General features: G+C 44.8%; 1 protein-coding gene across 9 annotated transcripts in view; it reads right to left on the bottom strand.

Moving 5' to 3' along the window:
* Depdc5 (DEP domain containing 5, GATOR1 subcomplex subunit) overlaps nucleotides 1–21,182 on the bottom strand; it is a 130,058-nt gene that overhangs the window by 20,591 nt on the left and 88,285 nt on the right. For 5 of the 9 annotated variants that reach the window (XM_048343357.1, XM_048343358.1, XM_048343359.1 and 2 more), the window contains 7 exons: nucleotides 18,405–18,513; nucleotides 14,486–14,551; nucleotides 7,704–7,858; nucleotides 4,894–4,971; nucleotides 3,856–3,988; nucleotides 2,551–2,659; nucleotides 681–908 (listed from right to left, as the gene is read on the bottom strand). In XM_048343357.1, the coding sequence (XP_048199314.1) occupies nucleotides 681–908; nucleotides 2,551–2,659; nucleotides 3,856–3,988; nucleotides 4,894–4,971; nucleotides 7,704–7,858; nucleotides 14,486–14,551; nucleotides 18,405–18,513 (878 nt within the window). The remainder of the gene's footprint in view (nucleotides 1–680; nucleotides 909–2,550; nucleotides 2,660–3,855; nucleotides 3,989–4,893; nucleotides 4,972–7,703; nucleotides 7,859–14,485; nucleotides 14,552–18,404; nucleotides 18,514–21,182) is intronic. The other 4 variants (XM_048343361.1, XM_048343364.1, XM_048343365.1 and 1 more) reach the window with 1 other exon arrangement.

Genomic DNA, 21,182 nt, shown 5'->3' with positions numbered 1-21,182 from the left:
CACTAGCCTTGCAGGGATGCTACAACCTGACTTAGATAAATCCTATAGTACCTCATCCAGAGCATGTATTTTCAAAAGACTCCTGAATCTCCAACCATTGGTGGGTCCTCTAGAATACAGGTCCCACTTCCAATCAAAAGGTCACAAGATATTCATTCCTGTCTTACAGTCAGAGAACCATGGCAAGGGGGAAAGGCTTTCAGTTCACATCCCTCGATTTGGCAAGAAGCCCTGGGAGGAAGAGATGAAAGGGGAGATTCAGGCCCAGCCAGGGTCTGGAATGGATGACCTTTTAGGCCCTTTCTTCTTCTGAGAACCTAAGATGCTAGAATTGTAGGAAAGGCCCCTGAGGAACTAAACATGCAGTGAGCACCAGTTATAGCCCCTGAGTCCTGAGGTTCTCTTGGAAAAAGTAGAAATTTTCCTGTTCTCTCCTATTGGTACAGGTTTGACAGATTCCATGCTCTGATTCGAGAGATGCTAAATCCTGTCAGCTGGTTGGGACAATCACGGAGCTGGACCCACTCAGGCAGTGGAAGATAGCAGTGCCAACAGATGCATGGTGACGGTCACAGTGGCTATAATCCTGGTCCATGTGGTTCCATTCTCTTTCTTGTCCACCACCCTCTCCCAGCCGCCTGCCAAATGCAGCCCAGACCCAAGGCAGGACAAACATATACCTAAAAGTGCAGCTGCCTGACTGCGTCCTCCAAAACTGCGGCTGAAGGAGCTGTGTCTGCTTGCATAGGAGGCTGGCCGGCTGGGGAGCCACGGCAGGAGAAAGGCGGGAATCTCCGAGTGTAAGAGCTCTTCTGCCACAAAGGCCACCTCAAACCACTTGCGCTGGAAGCTGGCGAAGTCATCCACCCCTGCCGTGTGCCAGGTGGCAGCGGGCTGCTGCATGGCCACTGGGGGCAAGAAGAAGGGAGTGAAGGATCCTTGTTGCAAATGTTAACATTCTTATTGATCCATGCGACAACATGGATGAACCTTAAAAGCATGCACAGTAAGAGAAACCGGACATAAGAGGCCACACATGATAGGACTCCATTTATATGAGATGCTCAGAGGATATAAATCTTTAGAGACCAAACACTGCCTAGGTGGAGAAGAGGAGGAAAAAATGGGGAGTGATGGCTAACAGGGTGAGGGGGCTCATTTTGAGGTGATAAAAATGACCTGAAACTAATACGGTGGTGCTGTTTATACAATACCTCACAAATATACTGAACGACTTAAGTGGTTAGTTTTATGTTCTGTGAAATTTAGTCCTATTTTTAAAAAATATTTTAGCCTCAATTTCCCGCTCCTAATTTTAGAGCATGTAATGATCTGTATTGTTGCTGTTGTTTTATTTTTTATAAATTTGAAGGTGAAACAGGTCAAATTTAAGGGAAAGGCATCAATGGGATTCAGACTCCATACCTGATGCTTTCTTTCACTCATTGGCTAGTGCTCTGCCAGCTGAGCCAAGCCTCTGACCCCCCTGGGGATCACCTTTCCACATTTTTTAAGGCTAGGGGTGTGGCTCAGTTGTAGAGTCCTTGCATAGCATTCATAAGGCCTTGGGTACGATCCCAAGAAGTACAAAGATAACAGTATAGTAGTAGAGTGCTTTCCTAGCATGTGCAAACAAAAACCCAAACAGACCTCTAGACTCATGGGTTCTACATCCATAGATCCAATGAAATCATATGGAAAACATTTTGGGGGAAAAACTTGCATCTGTACTGAACTCATAATCATTCTCTAAGCAATATAGTGCATGAGTAGTTACACTGTATGAGGTAATATAAATAATCCAGAAATGATTTAAAGTTTACAGGTGATGTGTTGCACAGGTTATATGCAAATATTGCATCATTTTATGTAAGGAAATTGAGCATCATGGAACTTTCTACCCTGGGGGGGAGTACCAAACGATGACCATATTTAGGACATGTCTTGAAAAACTTGCTGGTACTTGTTAGACTTCCTGGGGAAGGAAATAAAGCTCAAAAACCCAGCACATGAAAAGTGCTGTAAGTCATAAGAGTGGAGCCCACCTGACATGGTTCTGTTGGTAACATGATGGCTAAGTCAAGGTGAAGTAGGAGTAAGGTGTTCTATTTAAAAAAAGACCCCAAGGGGGCTCTGAGATGTGGCTCAGCTGGTAGAGCATCAGCAAAGGAGCAAAAGTATCAGGTACCAAGTTCATGTCTCAGTGCAGGACAAAAAGGGGGGAGGAGAAGGAGGAGGAAGAGGCAGTGGCAGAGGAAAGAAAAGGAAAACAGAGCCCCCTAAAGTAACCCTGAGAATTTCTCACACCAGGGCCCTGGGCCTCAAGGTTTATCTTTTACTCACAGTATCCTCAATAAGGATATGTTATATAGCTTAAGAAATGCTTGTCACTCTGATTATGATGAAATTAAGTACAACGGCTCAAGGAAATTGACAGATGTGTAAGACTACAAAGGCATTCATGGAGATCAGGAAGCACTGTCAGATGGAAAAGCAAATTGCCAGGGAAACCCCTCCCGCTGGAGCAAACACATTTGCCTTGGCTCTGACCTCGGTCCGGCTCTCTGTCCATCACTATCTTGTAGAAATAGAAGCCGTAGATGAAGGTCCGCCAGGCTTCACCAGAAGCATGCGCAATGAGCTGCTCTTCCAGCATTTTCTAGGAAAGACAATGAAACTCTGGAGCTTACCCAGAGGGGCATCTCAGTGGGACCTCTGAGGGTCAGGCTGGGTTGCAACAGTGGATTCTAGAAGAATGCACTGTGCAATTTGTCTGGTGTAGATTACAGCACAAAATGTTAATGTATGCTATTACTATTAAATATTTCATACACACAGGAAAGTATAAACAACATCCAGGTGGACCATAATCCAAGTTTAACACACCTACCATTTTGCTTTATAATAGAACCCTTCTATTCAAGGGGAATACGTCCCACAACCCCCAAAAGATGCCTAAAACCACAGATAGAATGAATCTTATATACACATCCAGCTTTCTGTATCTGTGGATTCAATCAATCACAGACAAAAATATTTGGAAAGAAAAAGTTACATCAGGGCTGGGAATGTGGCTGAGCAGTAGAGTGCTTGCCTCATATACACGAAGCTCTGGCTTCGATTCCTCAGCACTACATAAATAGAAAAAGCCGGAAGTGGCTCTGTGGCTCTAGATGTAGAGTGCTAGCCTTGAGCAAAAAGAAGCCCTGAGTTCAAGCCCCAGGACTGGCAAAAGAAAAAGAAAAGGAAAAAGAGATGGGGCCGGGCACCAGTGGCTTATTCCTGTAATCCTAGCTACTCAGGAGGCTGAGATGTGGGGATTGCGGTTCAAAGCTAGCCTGGGCAAGTAAAGCCATGAGTGCTGGGAATATGGCCTAGTGGCAAGAGTGCTTGCCTCCTACACATGAAGCTCTCAGTTCGATTCCCCAGCGCCACATATATGGAAAACGGCCAGAAGCGGCGCTGTGGCTCAGGTGGCAGAGTGCTAGCCTTGAGCGGGAAGAAGCCAGGGATGGTGCTCAGGCCCTGAGTCCAAGGCCTGGGACTGGCCAAAAAAAAAAAAAAAGAAAAGCCATGAGTCTCTTATCTCCAATTAACCACTCAACAACTGGAAGTGGTACTGTGGCTCAAAGTGGTAGAGTGCTAGCTTTGAGCTGAAGAGCTCAGGGACAGCACCGAGGCCCAAAGTTGAAGCCCCATGACTGACAAAAACATAGAACAAACAAAACAACAATAACAACAAAACAAATTCTCACCCCCCAACTACAGATCTTGTTACTGGAAAAAGTAACTATTTCCAAACCATGTCTTGGTTTCCCAAGAACCAGAGCATGCAGTTCTGTGGGCCAGCCTCACCTGCATGATGTCAATGGCCATTGCCTGTGTCTGCACCCCCTCTACGTTGTTCATCAGCCAATGCACCCCCTCGGCACTGACGAAGCAGCATGGTGAGAGGCCTTTCTGTTCAGAGAGCAGCTGGACTCCTGTCCTGGGTTCCATCACAGTGATCAGGGTATGTGTGTTCCCAGTGGCCACAAGCAGAAAGAAAAAAAAAAAACCAAAAACATTTACTACCTGAATTGAAGAAACCCAGAAAGCAATTTCTAGACCAAGAGAAATCTCCATCACAGCTGGGCAATGGTGGCTCATGCCTGTAATCCTAGTGATCTGAGGATTGCAGTTCAAAGCCAGCATGGCAGGAAAGTCTGTGAGACTCTTATCCCCAATAAACTACTCAAAAAAAGGCCAGAAGTGGTGCTACAGCACAAGTGGTAGAGCACTAGCCTTGAGTAAAATAAGCTCAAGAACAAGGCCTAGGCCCTGAGTTCAGGCCCTAGGACCATCACACATACACACAAAAAAGTGTTATAGGGCAAAGGACCTGACATTTCATTGCATAAGGTCCTTCACATAGCTACTTAATTTAATCCTTTGATTAACCATGGGCTTAATAACCTAAAAAAAACAATACTATACAAACCAGGTAACAGAAGCTTAGAGAAACAATTTGCCACAAAGCTGGGCAGTGATGGCTCTTACTTGTAATCCTAGCTACTCAAGAGGCTAAAATCCGAGGATCCTGATTCAAAGGTAGCCCGGGCAGAAAAGTCCATGAGAGTCTTATCTCTAATGAACCATCAGAAACCCAGAATTGGCACTGTGGCTCTAAGTGGTAGACCTCTAGGCTTGAGCAAAAGACCTTAGGGACACTGCTCAGGGTTCAAGCCCCACAACTGACAAAAAAAAAAAAAAAAAGGAATAACTTGCCACAGCTGGTGAACAGCAAAGCTAAGTAGGGCTCTATCCAGCCATACTACCTGAGTACTGCTGTGGCATAGGCCTTGAGCAACCTTCAGCCTCTGCACCATAGGTGTAATGCAGTGAGCCACTTACGAGGGGTGCTTCATGGCTTCCAGGATCTCCACTAGAGTGGAAGATGATGTCAAACAGCTTGTCGTCTGCTGCTGAGAGCTGTAACACAGAGGGACACAAAACAATAGGGTATATACATGGTCACTATTTCACAGGTAGTTTCCTACTTTGTTTTTTAAAAAGCAGAATACAAAGTAGGTTCATGTCTAAATCTACCCACCCTGAATAAGCATCTCTCCCTTTGAAAAATATGCTTCAGGGCTGGGAATATGGCCTAGTGGCAAGAGTGCTTGCCTCCTATACATGAAGCCCTGGGTTCGATTCCCCAGCACCACATATATAGAAAATGGCCAGAAGTGGCGCTGTGGCTCAAGTGGCAGAGTGCTGGCCTTGAACAAAAAGAAGCCAGGGACAGCGCTCAGGCCCTGAGTTCAAGCCCAGGACTGGCCAAAAAAACAAAAAAAAACAAAAAAAAAAAAGAAAAAGAAAAATATGCTTCAGGCCCAGGCATTTCCAAGCAATCTCCTTGTACTGCTCTCAGATTATAGGAAACCAAGTGACTGCTGACAGGAGCCGTGTCAATTATTCAGTCTTGACCCAAAGCATGGAGGCTAGAATCTCAGTATCCTCACTCAACAGCTACACCACCTCTGGCTTTTTAAAAGCCTGTTTCCTCATCTAAAATGTGGGAATGATGCTATTCCTCTTTTTCAAAGTCATTGTGAGGCCAGTGTGTGTGATAGTAAGTATAGGATGAAAAGTCTCGTCATACAGTCCCAAATGATAGACAATACTAAACACTACCACAATAGCTTTGACTCTTTGAAACTCAGGCTGGTTCAAGGAGCTAGTGAAGGCCAAAGAGCTGGGAAGAGAAACACCAGGACCTGGATTCAAATTCAGGTCAGCCACAGTCCAAAGCTCAGAGCTTTCTACCTCCTACTACTCCACTTTGTTCTTGGTCATATGACAGTGCCTCAGAACATGCTCAAGTTAGGCATGGTAGCACATGACTATAATCCCAGCACTTAGGACACTAAGGCAAGAGGATCTCCAGTTCCAGGCCAATCTGTCCCAACACATACATATATATACACACACACACACACACATACACATATACACACACACACACACACACACACACACACACACACACACACACACAAACTCAGAGTTGAATGGTCCACCCAAACTGGGTTGTCCTAGGTTGACCATACTTTAAAATCTCTCTGTTTCCTCCATCACACGCTCTTCTGCAACATTTTGGGGCTGAGGTTGTGGCTCACTGGTATAGCACTTGCCTAACATGGCCCTAGGTTCCAAATGCCCAACATCACATCAAAAAAATAAAAACCAGAACCTCAGGGTTCGAAAAAGCTTTTCCTCCTAACACCGAGTTTCTACTGAGTCCATATGTTTGGGCAAGAGGGTGTCCTCCCAGCACAGACACCCTCAAAAGCTCCTCTAAATACAGCCCATTTCTGTTCAGTGAACAGTACCCCTCATAATGCTACTTCCTTGGCCTAAAATGAAATCGGTTTCCTGTTATTTTCAGTTATTGGTCTTAATTCTGCCTGTCCAGTCATTTTTGGCCTTCTCACTTCCAGGCTAAACATCTATGGTTTTTCTTTTCTTCCAAAAGCTGCTACTCAACCTTGCAAGCAGTGAGGAAGTAAGCAGATACACTTATTTCCTGTGCACTGGGCAACCCTGCTGAGCTCTTCTATAGGAACACCAAAATGGTAGCCAAACGCCAGGAGCCTGGAAGAATACAGAAGCAGCAAAACCCAGAAATGAACCGATCAGCACCATGCTCTGGTGTAAGGCAAAAGTAAAACCAGCATAGGATTTATGACATTAAGGAAACCTGCCGACAGGGGCCAGGTGAGCACCCACGGCATTGTCTGTGCTCACAGAAAGGGGTGCAGAAGTTACTTAGCTCATTTAGTCAATGACTCTCAAGTCTGTACACTGAGGCAGTAAGAACAGATTGGGCAGAATTATTTTAAAGCAAGCACAGCCTGGAAGGAAGTTAAAAAGTTTCTCAGCCAGGTACCAGTGTAATCTTAGCTACTCAGGAGGCTGAGATCTGAGGATCATAGTTCAAAGCCAGTCTGGGCAGAAAAGTCCCTGTGAGCCTCTTATCTCCAATTAACCACTCAAAAACTAGAAGTGGCACTATGGCTCAAAGTGGTAGAACACTATCCTTGAGCAAGAAAGTTCAGGGACAGCACTTAGAACTTACGTTCAAGCCTCACGGCTAACAAAAGGAAAAAAAAAGTTTCTCGAAACTGATAATGGGTTTAAAGGCCAGAGCACATGATCTTATAAATACGTACAGTTATGTATTCATTTAAAGTTATTAAAAGGCTGGGGCATTTTTTTAAAGCTCAGGCAGCAGCCTTCTCTGGCCGCTCAGGAATAGGAAGAGAATGGCTACCTTTGGCCATAATGAGTGACTCATTCACTGTTTGTTCACTTCCTGACTGCACGCTATCTTGTGCAAGCAAGCCACAGGCACTTTGGTGACCAGGCCAGACGGGTCTGGGCCCCTTTTGCGAAGCCCTATGCATCTGCATGATACCTGACATCTTCCTTTGTCTTAGAGGAAACCTCCTAGCTATCCTGTGAGCAAGAAAGATTAGAGCACAGGTCGTAAGTCCCATCATAGAGATGTGGTTACACAAGGACTGACTTGCCCAGGGTCCCACATATCATTTCTGGCAGTCAGAACTCTGGTCCAGAGCTATAGGCTCCCAGACTCAATGCTTTTGTTGGTAAATTGTTCCCACCCTATGGGGAATGAGTTCAACCACTCTGAATCTCACCTGCTATCACTGGGGTTTGCAGCGGGGAAGGATTGATCTCCTAAGTTCTGGGAACTCCCATAGGTCTGGCTGCTTCCTCTGTCCACAGATTGGCTTGTGCTTACCCCCAAAGTGGTGCCATCCAACAATGGAGCAACTGTTTGGTCCAGAGATGCCTACAGGAGAATAAAAAGTTAATACCTGGATCCAAGAATAACCAGCAAGAAAACATAATAAAGTACCCTGATTTATTCATTCAACGGGCATACAAACAAACAATTGAACAAACAATGGGTGCCAGTAGCTCATACCTGTTATCCTAGCTACTCAGAGGGCTGAGACCTGTAGGGTTGAGGTTCAAGACCAGTCTAGGTAGAAAAGTCTACAGAAGTATAGTTCAAGTGGTAGAATGCCAGCCATAAGAAGGAAAGTAAGAACAAGAAGCCCTAAGTTCAAGTTCTAGTACAGGTGTACACGTGCGTGCGCGCACACACACACAGATAATAAGTCTTCTTCAAGATCTTTAAAGTTATTAAGTGTACAGTGCTTTCCACTCCTGTCATTCCGAGGCAACACTGGGTCTCTGGTGTAAGAGCTAATGGAACAGAGAGAGCATGCCCAGTCCTGTGTACACTTTCTTTGTCAGAGCAGGTAGGGATTCCTGCCCTCTAAACTGAGGCCGATAGGGGAGGCAGTTCTTCACAATAAATCCCCAGGACCACAGAAATCTCTTCTAAACCAGACTCAATGAGCCACAAAATGGATACTAAAGATGACCTCCTTTAAGAAGATAAATCAGAATCATTCCTTATGAGATTGGACAAAGGGGAAAAGAACACATTTAGAGAAAAATAAGGGATAAAATGACAATGATCACCATCCATCTCCTATGACTCTCGCTCCTCTACCCCACTCCTCTTTCGCCCTATCAGTAATACACTCAGCCTTCCACCTGCCCAGGTTCAAACTCCACCGCCATCTGATGGCTTCCTGTCTAAAGAGATGCCTAGTCTTGTGGCCTCCCCTTGGTAGATACACACGCTTCTCTAATTCTTGACATCTTTCCCCTGACAGGTAGGGCTGAAATAGTCTCCTAAATGGTCCTGTTACTACAGCCTCCCTCCCCAAAACTCTACTTGAGAGTCACCGCCTAGAGAACAGTTCCAACTTCATTATTCTGTGACTCTAAAATCTTGCATCTCTCCATGAGCTACCACATTGAGAACCAACCCACAAGGCAGTGAAGGCCCTGCCAGAGCTGAGATCTCACAGTAACACCCTCCATTTACCATGTGGACATCTCCAGGCAAATCCATCCCTGCTTACATAATCTTATCCAGGCATTGTGGCCTTGGGATGCTTTTCTCCTGTACCACTATGGAAAACCCCATCCATGATGAAGGGCCATTTCAAATGGCAAACATTTCCTGATTCATTCCACACTCACATTCTGGATCTCTATTAACCTGTCCTGGTAGCTGCCAGGTTTTGCCTCATACAAATGTATTTGCCTTATTCCTTCACAGGGTCTAGACGCAAGACTGTTCTGCATACCCAGAATCCCTGCAAGTATCCACTAAAGGCTGCATCCCAGAGCAGGTGTTAGAGAACATTAGAGAGTACTTGGTTCTGACTCATGCTAGCCACAGAAAGCATGCAAAGTAGAGATATGAGAGATGCTGATTAACAAAAAAAGGCAGCCAGGAGCTGTGTAAGTCCATGATACAGATCTAATGGATGAGCAGGAATTAACTAGGCATGGTCAGAGGGGACAATGTACTATATGTACACTGTACAGTATGTGTACTATAGGAAGGAAATAGTGGCACGAAGGTCACTGCGGTGAGGAAGAGGCAGAAGGTGAGACTGGAGGGAAAGGTGGACCCTAATTATGCAGGGACTTTTATCCTAAAGCAAAGAACCCTGGGAAGTTTTAATGAGGAGGTTGACTCAACCAGACTTCATTCATAAGGTGAGAATCCAGGTCATATTGGATAGAAGCAGGAAGACCCCACAAGTAGCTGTTAAAGGCAGGGTGTAGGTGAGAAACAGCCCATTGTCTGGCTGGGGGGTTGTGTCCACTGGAGATTGAGGTGACCAAAAGAAAGCAATGACTTCAGAGAGGCTTACCACGCACAAGTGGAAACCAGATGTGCAAGGGTAGGAGGAGGGCTGCTGACTGCCAGCTCTCTTGTGAGAGGCCTGTTGAGGTTAAGTAGTGGAGTAAGGAAAGAGGCTCTAACACAGGCTCAGGTTTCCTGTGGCAGCGGCCTCTCTTGGTACTGAGCCATGGACAGAAGACATCATAAAGCTGACTCCTGAGGAAAGTTTCATGGCCAAAGTGCTTCTTATGTCCTCCAAATTCTTTTATAAGTTTTGTGATGACAAAAAGCAATTTTTTCATCTGGGCATTGGTGGCTTATGCCTATAAACCTAGCTCCTCAGGAGGCTGAGATCTGATGATCACAGTTTGAAGGCAGCCCAGGCAAGAAAGTCCATGAGACTCTTAGCTCCAATTAACCACCTAAAAACTGGAAGTGGAGCTGTGGCTCAAAGTGGCAGAGCAATAGCCTTGAGCAAAAAAGTGCCCAGGCCCTGAATTCAAGCCCCATGACCAACAACAATAATTTTTTCTTCCTCCAGAGACTAAGATATAGAGAGGAAGACAATGTAGCTGATGATATATTTGTGATGAAATGGTGGCATGTTACCTAGAACCTTCTGTGAACTGCTGTATTCTTTGACAGGTACCTCTTTCCCCTGGCAAAATTGGTCTGGGGTGACACCCTACCTCCCACTTGGCTGACAGGAACCCTATCTCAGCAAGCTGCTGTTATGAGGGGCAGAACACGTGGCAACACGTTTGCAACTCAGAAAGACCCAGAGGCCCTCCCTACTTTCCAAAGTCCAACAGGATTATCACAGTTAGAAGCTCAAGCCTATTTACACACACACACACACACACACACACACACACACACACACACACACACAGGATCAAGCTGAGTGGGTCAGTCAAGCCTATTCACTATTCTGTACCTCTGCCCCCACCCAAACCTCCCTCTTCCATACACAGATACACTATGGAGAATTACTACAAGTTAGATCTGAGCCAACCACAAAGATGTTTCATGTGATTTTTCTCTCCTAATAACCCTTCTAGGAGAACGCTATTATTAATTAGTCTCATTCTATAGAAGGAAAATCCAGGGGCTGGGGATATAGCCTAGCGGCAAGAGTGCCTGCCTCGGATACACGAGGCCCTAGGTTCGATTCCCCAGCACCACATATACAGAAAACGGCCAGAAGTGGCGCTGTGGCTCAAGTGGCAGAGTGCTAGCCTTGAGCGGGAAGAAGCCAGGGGCAGTGCTCAGGCCCTGAGTCCAAGGCCCAGGACTGGCAAAAAAGAAAGAAAATCCAGGATTGGGAAAGGTTAGCGCACATGAGTGGGGAAGGATTCACAACGGGTCCTTGCAGCAGCAGCCATAGAGAGATACCAGAGACCACCTGCCCACAGCCTTCAAACCCACAGCATCTTTCTTTCTGTTTTTGGAGCCTGTCTTGGGGCTTGAACTCAGGGCCTTGGTGCTGTCCTTGAGCTCTTTTACTCAAGACTAGTACTCTCCCACTTAAGCCACAGATCTACTTGCAGGTTTTTTTCACTGTTGTTTTGCCAGTCCTGGGGCTTGGTTTCAGAGCCTGAGCACTGTCCCTGGCTTCTTTTTTCACTTAAGTCTAGCACTCTACCACCTAAGCCACAGTGCCACTTCTGGCTTTGCTGTTTATGTGGTGCTGAGGAATCAAACCCAGGGCCTCATGCATGCAAGGCAAGCACTCTACTGCTAAGCCACATTCCCAGCCCCCACTTGCAGTTTTTTAGGTAGTTAATTGGAGATAAAGAGTCTCACAGAGTTCCCTGCCTAGGTTGGCTTCAAAACTCAATCCTCAGATCTCAGCCTCCTTAGTAGCTAGGGTTACAGGCATGAGCCACTGGTGACCAACAGCATCTTTCTTTTAAAGGGCTCACTGCATACTCTGAATGTCCAGGTCCTGGGTTAGGGTGGAGTGAAGGCAATAGGAATAGGGAGTAGACACTAGCAAGCCAAGATGCATTCAACTGACATTATAAGCAGGCAGCAGCATAATAGGGGTTCATTAGAATTTGCAGGGAATTGACTCCAGGATGCCACTGCCCCCTGACACCCATCTCCACTCATGGAAGTGGCTCAGCTGATGGAACACCAAGCCATGAGTGAAAAAGTCAAGCAACAGCGCAAAGTCCTAAGTTCAAGTCCCAGTACCAGCCCCAAAACAAAACAAAACAAAACAAAAAAACCCTCCAAGTCATTTGTATAAAATGGCATAAGGTGGGGACGGGGAGCCCTCAGGTAATAAGAGTACCCATCTAGCAAGTGCAAAGCCCAAGTTTGAACCACAGTATGTTCAGTATACAACTCTTTGTGGATATTTTCAATCCACAGGAATTGAGTACATAGATGGATATGAAAGTACAGTTATGCTAACCTAAATCATAGTGTGTGTGTATCACATAGCCAGCACCATGCCAGTCACTGACATCCATCAAATTCTACCACATGAGGCTGTATATACAGATTACATCATAGGACTTAGTAAACAACTCTTCTCATCATGCTGATGTTACTTATGTTAAATTCTAATTGCAATCTAAAACTGCTCACAGGGAGTCTCTCCTGTTAGGAAGTACAAGACGAAAGACACCAATCGAAGTCTGTTTCAAACCAAAAATAGTGTGCCTCCTACATTTAAAGATGAGAGAAGCTTAGAATAGAACTCAGAGGTCCTGATGGGAATGGAGGGTGTAGCCTGGGGCTGTGCAGCTCACAGGGTACAGGGAACTGCAGACATCAAGATACCTGAAGACCTGGACAGACAGGTATGGGAACCTCTGGTCTAACCTTTAACCCTTCCAGTACAGAGGGGCAGTGTGGTATGGAGCCTCAGCAGTCACTAGTGAGTGTCCTTTGACTAGCTCATATCTTTGTTTTGTTTTTTGCCAGTCCTGGGGCTTGAACTCAGGGCCTGAGCACTGTCCCTGGCTTCTTTTTGCTCAAGGCTAGCGCTTTACCACTTGAGCCACTGCGCCACTTCTGGTCTTTTTGCATATATGTGATGCTGAGGAATTGAACCCAGGGCTTCATGTATATAAGGCAAGCACTCTTGCCACTAGGCCATATTCCCAGCCCACTAGCTCATATCTTTAAGTCTCTGTTTCCTTATGTGGAAAACAGAGTGATACTACCTGCGCCTTATAGATTGTTATAAAGTTTTTGTCTGCAAAGCATTGTCACAGTGAATACTCAACAGATAGTAATCCTCCCCCCCCCTTTTTTTTTGGTGTTTTGAATTCAAAGCCTCATGCTTGTGAAGCAAGACCCGTCTTGGATTGGTGTTTCTCCCCCTAGTCCTGGGGCTTGAACTCAGGGCCTGAGCACTATCCCTGGCTTCTCTTTGCTCAAGACTAGCACTCTGCTTCTTGAGCCACAACATCACTTTCAGTTTTCTCTGTTTATGTTGTACTGAGGAATCGAACTCAGGGCTCCATGCATGCTAGGCAAGCACTCTACCACTAAGCCATATTCCCAGCCTCAGGTTGGTTATTTTTGAGAAAGGATCTTGACTTATGCCCAAATTGTGCTTCCCTTTGTCAGTGGGATGACAGGCATGTGCTACTGCGTCCAGCCACTGTGCTTCTCTTATAGCTTGGGATGACAGGCACTCAGAAATGCATTCAGTCATTGCTTGAGATGGAGTCTCTTGAACTTTGATGCCTGGGCTCACTTCAGACTTCCATCCCTGATTCCCCTTCCCAGGTAGCTAGAATTACAGGCTTGAGCCACGGTGCCCAGCACTCTGCCTGACTCCACATAAATCCTATCCACTATTTGGATGTCTGGAACTGATTCTCAGTAATGAAGTCAATTTCATATACTACGAAGAAGCTTCAATAAAGGAAGGGAGACCTGCTTCTGTTCACCAAGGACCTGTCCAAACAGTGATTACTAATGCAAATTACAGAGTGGGTCCCGAGTCAAATCTGTGAGTCCTGGATTTACATCCCACTTCATGATCTACGTTAGAAAGCAGTATCTTTGTCCCTCGATTTTTTCATTTGTAAAGTTAGCATCATATTTTTACTTTATTCACAGGATGGGGTATGAAAAGAAATGAAATAAAAGATGTGTTTGACATGTAGTAAGTGAAGGCTCTTGAAGATCTGGTCCAAATCTTTTCTTTGACAAATGAGTTAAGTAAAGTCTAGCAGGCAGGCAGGCGAACTATCCTCAGTTATACACCATTAGCCTATGACAGCACACGCCTATTTATACATGCTGGCTGTTTTTTTTACCACTTCCTGCCACACTGTTATAAATTTATCTGGTTGTACCAGGAGGAGAAAACCGAGTGTTCGCCCTTACGTACACATATTCCATTCTGCTTATGAAACCCTAGAGGGAAGATGTTATGATGTGGTAAGATTCATGGCACCAGGTTAACCATGTACACAGTAGTAATAAAGAAATACTTTGTTCAACACCGATGTGATCATTTGCTCTCTTACACAAATCTCTTCCTTTGCCCTTGTCGCTGTGAACGCCATAGGAGCAAATATACACCTCAGACACCAGATTCCATTTCAGCTGGCCCTCAAGCTCCAGATTCAACCCAATTCCATCTGCTCAGCGATGAACAGAAGGCCCGCTTGTGGCTTCTGCCAAAGGAACCAGCATGCACAGGCTGCAGATTCATGGAATTTGACTAACCTGAGGGTAGAAGGCAGACGATGCTGTGCGTGGGCTGCGGACAAACTCCATAAAGAAGGCCCCATCCTGAAGTCAGAGGAGGAGGAAGCGACAATAGCAGCAGCAGCAGCAGCAGCAACAGCAGCAGCAGGCGGCAAGGCAGTGAAAAAATGGAGAATGTACAGTGGTGAACCATCAAGGGAAGGACAGGGAGGGTGTGGAAAAAAATAGACAAATAAATGAATAAAAATAGCAGGGAAGGAGAGAAGCAAGGACATAGAGAAATATCAGGGAAAGGAAAGAAAGAGAAAGAGAGAGAAGGAGAAGGTTGAGAGAGATGAAGGGAAGAGAAAGAGAAGGAAAAGAAGGGATAGAGGGAGGGAAGAAGGGAAAGAGAAAAAAAGGAAAAGGAAGAAAGGAAAAGAAAGAGAAAGGAAGGAAAGACAGAAGGGAGGGAAAGAAAAAGGGAGAAAGAGAAAGGAAGGAAAAGAAAGGAAGAAAGGGAAAGAAAGAAAAAGGAAGAGAGAGAGGGAGGGAGGAAGGAAGAAAGGAAGGAAGGAAGGAAGGAAGGAAGGAAGGAAGGAAGGAAGGAAGGAAGGAAGGTTCACCCAGAGATAATATCCAAATGCGAAGCATGAGCAGGGACTCACACCTTCCCTGGTGGAAGGTCCCACCTTGTGGGGGGAAAGGTGTGTCCAAGTTCCCTGCATTCTGCTGAGAGTGTGGCTTGGGTGCTTTTATCTTCTCACATAGCTCTGAAATTCTTTCAGATCTATGGTAAGGAAGAGGTAAGGCTACAGAGAAGCTTGGCTAAAGGTTGCAGTGGCAACATCCTGGCCTCCCGCCTGGCTGGGCACGCAACAGCCCTCTGGGAGAGAAACACTGAGGCTCCTTCTGCCTGTTACTGCAGCCAGTGGGGAGAAGAGGATTCAATGCAGCAAGAAGTCTCCATCTTCTGAGCACACAGAGGATACAGAGGCAGCCGGACCTTCTCCTCCTCTGCTTGTATAACAAAATCAAGAAGCCGAGACATATAAACTGTTAAGTACTCATGTACTGAGGCGAGGGTTCCCTGAAATGACTTCCAAACGACTCACTGGTGGTGTCGATGGCTATGTGTTTGAAACAAAATGACATTGAGAACTTTCCCAAAGATCTGCCCCCTTCAAAATCTTTTAAAAGAAACAAAAAACAACTTGGTAGGCTTGATTATTACTGAAATTCAGAGGTGGCACTTGTCCAAGGTCCCTGTCCTACAACTTTTCATCAGTTGGAAATCTGAAATTGTTGGGGGCTTGTTTTGGAAAGTACTGCTGTCATTTCCCATCAGCCACTGCAAATGAAAGTAAGAAACTCTGGAGAGGTGTGGCTGTGGGTATGCACACAGGTGCCCCTCCCTCCATGCATCTAACAGGAAGTGCTGCCCAGAGACATGGCAGGGAATTTCTGAGCATGCCAGGAGGGCATCTCATAGAACTTTAGCTTTTGCCTCTCTAAACTTGGAAGTGTACATCTAGTCCTACTGATGGTATCAGGGCTCAATTGGACAATCAGGAGAATGTTCTCTAACCTAATATTTGGTCTCCAGTGCATTGCAAACTCTCTACAATTCCTCTACTTTTCTATCTATCTTGGTATTATGTCTGATCCTAAGAGATGACCATGAGTAGAGGTTAAAAAAAAAAAAAAGAAAGCTTGTGGATAGCACACACAGATTCAATTATTTATTACTTTATTCAATTCCTGTCCCTTCTGTGCTACAACATGAGACAGCAGAAGTGCTGATGGTGCTAAGATTGATGTACAAATGAATGAGGTAAGGTAAAAAAAATACATTATTTGCACAGACTCTGCTTAATGCCACTCCCTAGATCAGGGGCCAACAAACTACAGCTTGCAGGCTAGGTCTGGCCAGTATTTGTTTTTTACAGCCTGTGCAAAGAGCAGTTTTTAGTTTTAGATGGTTCTAGAACCTAATAACACCTTTATTTTGCCTCTTTGCCTACAAAGCTTGAAATATTTATTCAAGTTTGCTGACCTCTAGTCTACAGAATCTTTAAGCCACCTAAAACCTCTATTTGATAATTTTGATAATTTGATTGATTTTCACCCCTCCTTCTAGTAGTGTAATGCTAGTAATTTATGCTAAAACTAAGGAAATGATCACAGAGATGTAGAATTATTATAAAGAAGCCTATTCCTTATAATTACGAACTATATATTACAGATAGTCTTAAGTGGGCTGGGAATATGGCCTAGTGGCAAGAGTGGTTGCCTCATATACATGAAGCCCTGGGTTCGACTCCCCAGCACCACATATATAGAAAATGGCCAGAAGTGGCACTGTGGCTCAAGTGGTAGAGTGCTAGACTTGAGCAAAAAGAAGCCAGGGACAGTGTTCAGGCCCTGAGTCCAAGGCCCAGGACTGGCAAAAAAAAAAATAAAAAAAAAATAGTCTTAAGTCTAATGTGCTATAGATTAAACTTTATAGAACCGCCAAATTTAGCTTTAAAATGAGAAGCTATCAACATTTTTAACAAAAAAAAAGTTCTAAGTGAAAGTATTATTCCTATGATGAAATAGTTTATTTTCTTTTGGTGGTGCTTGTAATTGAATGTAGGGCCTTGAATATGTTGAATGAGCATTCTACCACTGACTTACACACTCAGTCCACAACTATTTTTAAAAACCTACTTTTAAAGCTATTTTTGGAGGTTATAGATTTTAGCTGGGTATTAAGAGTGCTTGCCTAGCTTGTGCCAGGCCCTAGGTTTGATCCCCAATACTGAAAAATATTTAATGAGGTAGGAAACTTTTATGACATATGAATAAAATGAACACAAGGATGGATACATCATTTGACTAAAATTTTAAAAATAAAATACATGCACTGAATCTCTTTCATCTCCCAGAAGTAGGGATCAGAGAAGAAAATGTACAGTCAGCACACCCTACCCTCTCACACAGCACAGTGATCTGAGTCTGAATTTCTGGAGAGATGGAGATGAAAGAGTCAAGACCACTGGTCTTAAAAGATATAAAAAGCACTGAGAATGGGCCTGGGAATGTGGCTTAGGGGTAGAGTGCTTGCCTAGTATGCATGAAGCTCTATGTTCAATTCCTCGGTACCACATAAACAAAAAAAGCTAGAAGTGTCACTGTTGCTCATGTGGTACAGTGCTAGCCTTGAGCAAAAAGAAGCTCAGTGCCCAGTACCCAGGCCCTGAGTTAAGTCCCAGGACCGGCCAAGAAGAAAAGATACAAAAAGCCTTTCCTATAGTGTTTTTTGCTACTCTACTGTGCTTGGCATTATAGAGGCCTGAAGTCTCAAAGGTGTGTTTTTTTTCCCTTTTTTTTTTTTTTGCATCTTGCCTTCCAACAATGCTTACATCTAAGAAAATTAATAGTGTAGGTGGGGATGATAGGGAAAAACTGTGAGAGAATGAAGAATGGGGTGACATTGTTCCCAAAGAAATGTACTTATTACCTGAATTATATAACTGTAACCCCTCTGTACATCACTAATAATTTAAAAAAGAAAAAGAAAACTGATAGGAATTTCACTTATCAAAGAAGAGTAAACACTTATGGTTAAGGTGCCTCAGTATCTTCCTACTCCCCTCTAGGGGAACAAATAATGACAGTGAAGAAAAACCAGACGGTCAATTTCCAAGTACAAGGGAGGTCTTAGGTCTGGACCAACAGAGTTCAGCTTGACTGTTCTATATCTGTACTTAATTACAAGTTAGCTTGGCTACTTCTATGAACAAGAAAGTTCCTCATTAAAGGCAGACACAGAACCTTACAAGGGTTTGCACTAGAATACATGAAGTTTTGGCACAATGGATCCTGGATTCTGATGGCAATCCACTCTACCTCCGCATTGGGTCCCTGAAACCACAATCCCCCTACCCCCACCCCACGAAGTGACTTCCTTTACCTTTCGTGGGCTGTCCATGTAAGTGGGAGTCATGGCAATGCTGCTGCTCTCTGCTGGCTGGGTGGAGCTCTTCCCCCCATGAGCAGCTGCCTGCTGTTCTCCTAGGCACCTGAGGGAAGAAAAACAAAAACTATAGCTCGTTCATAGACCCCTAGAAAAGGATCCACAATAGCCAAGATAAGAGACAGCTCTAGAGGCTGGGAGTATGGCCTAGTGGCAAGAGTGCTTGCCTCCTATACATGAAGCCCTAGGTTCGATTCCCCAGCGCCAGAAGTGGCGCTGTGGCTCTGCAGAGTGCTAGCCTTGAGCAAAAAGAAGCCAGGGACAGTGCTAAGGCCCCGAGCCCAAGCCCCAGGACTGGCAAAGAAAGAAAGAAATGTACTCACTACCTGACTTATTAGACTGTAATCCCCCTGCACATCACCTTTATAACAATAAAAACATTAAAAAATATCTTTCCGGGGCTGGGGATATAGCCTAGTGGCAAGAGTGCCTGCCTCGGATACACGAGGCCCTAGGTTCGATTCCCCAGCACCACATATACAGAAAACGGCCAGAAGCGGCGCTGTGGCTCAAGTGGCAGAGTGCTAGCCTTGAGCGGGAAGAAGCCAGGGACAGTGCTCAGGCCCTGAGTCCAAGGCCCAGGACTGGCCAAAAAAAAAAAAAAAAAAAAAAAAAATCTTTCCTTTAAAAAAAAAAGAGACAGCTCTATTGTCATCTACGGAATGCATATTTCTGCCTGTTTCTCCTCAGGCCCAATGTAATACCCTCCATTTCATTAAGCCGTCCTCCACAGTCAATCAGAAAACAGTACAATTTAGAAAGGATTCTGGGCTGGGAGCAGTGGTACATTCCTGCAGTTTCAGTATGTCAGGAAGCTAAGGCAAGATGATTACTTGGGCCCAGGAGTGTGAGGACAGCCTGGCCACAGAGTGAGACCCCCATTTATCACGCATTGCTTTAAAAGGGCAATTGATGTAGTTTGAATTACTATATCCACAAATACCATCTGTTTAGTTCTATGGGAAGGTTTTATCTCACTTTCTACTAAGCATACTAACAAAAGTACATTCTGAAAATCAGGGCTATGTTAATATGTAATATTTAGTTCTAAATGCATATGCTTACTATGTATTTTGAAAAGACTCATGTTCCCTCAAACATACAGTTACACCCCTTTCTTCCCATAAACACATAACTCTAATGATTATGTCATAAAACTAGACAAATATGTTTTTCTTATGAAATCTCCCCCATCTCAGTCCTGCTGTATGCAAATAATGTACATACTTTGATGTTCACGTTCCTTTTTTAATTCTAATATTAGCTATGAACTATTTTAGCTTAAAGGTAATATACCATTGTATTCTTCTTTTTTTTTTTTGCCAGTCCTGGGCCTTGGACTCAGGGCCTGAGCACTGTCCCTGGCTTCCTTTTGCTCAAGGTTAGCACTCTGCCACTTGAGCCACAGCGCCACTTCTGGCCGTTTTCCACATATGTGGTATTGGGGAATTGAACCCAGGGCTTCGTGTATATATACGAGGGCAGGCTCTCTTGCCACTAGGCCACATTCCCAGCCCGTATTCTTGTCTGTTAAGTTTCTGAAAGCTCATATTATGGTGTTAATATACAGAGCCCTCCCTCAGAATGGAAGACAAGTTCTAGGTTCCCACTGCCTGGGAGGGGATACCAAAATCTAAGGATGCTTAAGCTCCTTTTATCCAATAGTATTCATTTGTATAGAATCTCCACATATTCTTCCATTTACTTTAAATCATCTTTAGGTTATTCTAATGCCTAACACTATGCAAACTGGCATACTGAACTGTCTAGGGAAAATTTTTTTAAGGTCAATATGTGACTAAACAACAACTTTTTTGGATGAATTCACTAATGTATCATCCACAGACATGGAGGACCAACTGCAGTAATGCAGTAGACATTACTACCTAAACCCTCCATGGGAAACTTTTTACTTTGGTAGCTGAGAGCATTATAAAAGCTGCTCAGAGGGGCTGGGACTGTGGCTTAATGGTAGAGTGCTTGCCTAGCATGCATGAAGCCCTGGGTTCCATTCCTCAGCACCACATACATTAAAAAAAAAAGCCAGAAGTGGTACTGTGGTTCAATAGGTAGAGTGCTAGACTTGAGCAAAAAGAAGCCAGGGACAGTGCTCAGGCTGAGTCCCAAGCTCCAGGACTGGCCAAAAAAAAAGCTCAGAGCCAGGCATCAGCAACTCTTATGTGTAATACTGAAATACAGAATCCAGGTATGGAGTTCAAGCTCCAAGACCAACACACACACACACACACACACACACACACACACACACACACACGCACGCACCCACGCACGCACGCACGCACGCACGCGCTCAGCTGTCAGTTGTTCAGGGATAACCCCCACAGCAGAGCAGCCTTATCCCTTGTCTGAGCTCATGTTCATCCCCTGGGCAGCCACAGGCCAGTGTGTGTGTGCCCGTGTGTGTAAAGACCATGCTGTTCCAACCCAGGGCTTCTCTGACGACCATGCCAACTTCAGTGTCCATGTGGGGTCTCCCAAGGCTGGCACTGGGCTTGTGTTACAGTTCTGCTTCTCTCTGTGCCTAATCTTGCTTCTTCCCACTCCCTCCCACAGGCGTTGAGAACAAGGACTCTCCTTAATAAACAGTTTACATGCTAAATTCTACCTTGGTGTGCTTCCCCAGAGACTTAATCTGTATCACTTCTTGTCTAAAATTATGACTTTGTGTGTGCTTATGGGAATGGAACTGAGGGC

The sequence above is a fragment of the Perognathus longimembris genome, chromosome 3, assembly GCF_023159225.1.
Source record: "Perognathus longimembris pacificus isolate PPM17 chromosome 3, ASM2315922v1, whole genome shotgun sequence".
Lineage (NCBI taxonomy): Eukaryota > Metazoa > Chordata > Mammalia > Rodentia > Heteromyidae > Perognathus > Perognathus longimembris.
The sequence above is the reverse complement of the archived record's forward strand: the minus strand, read 5'-3'. Positions and strand labels throughout refer to the sequence as shown.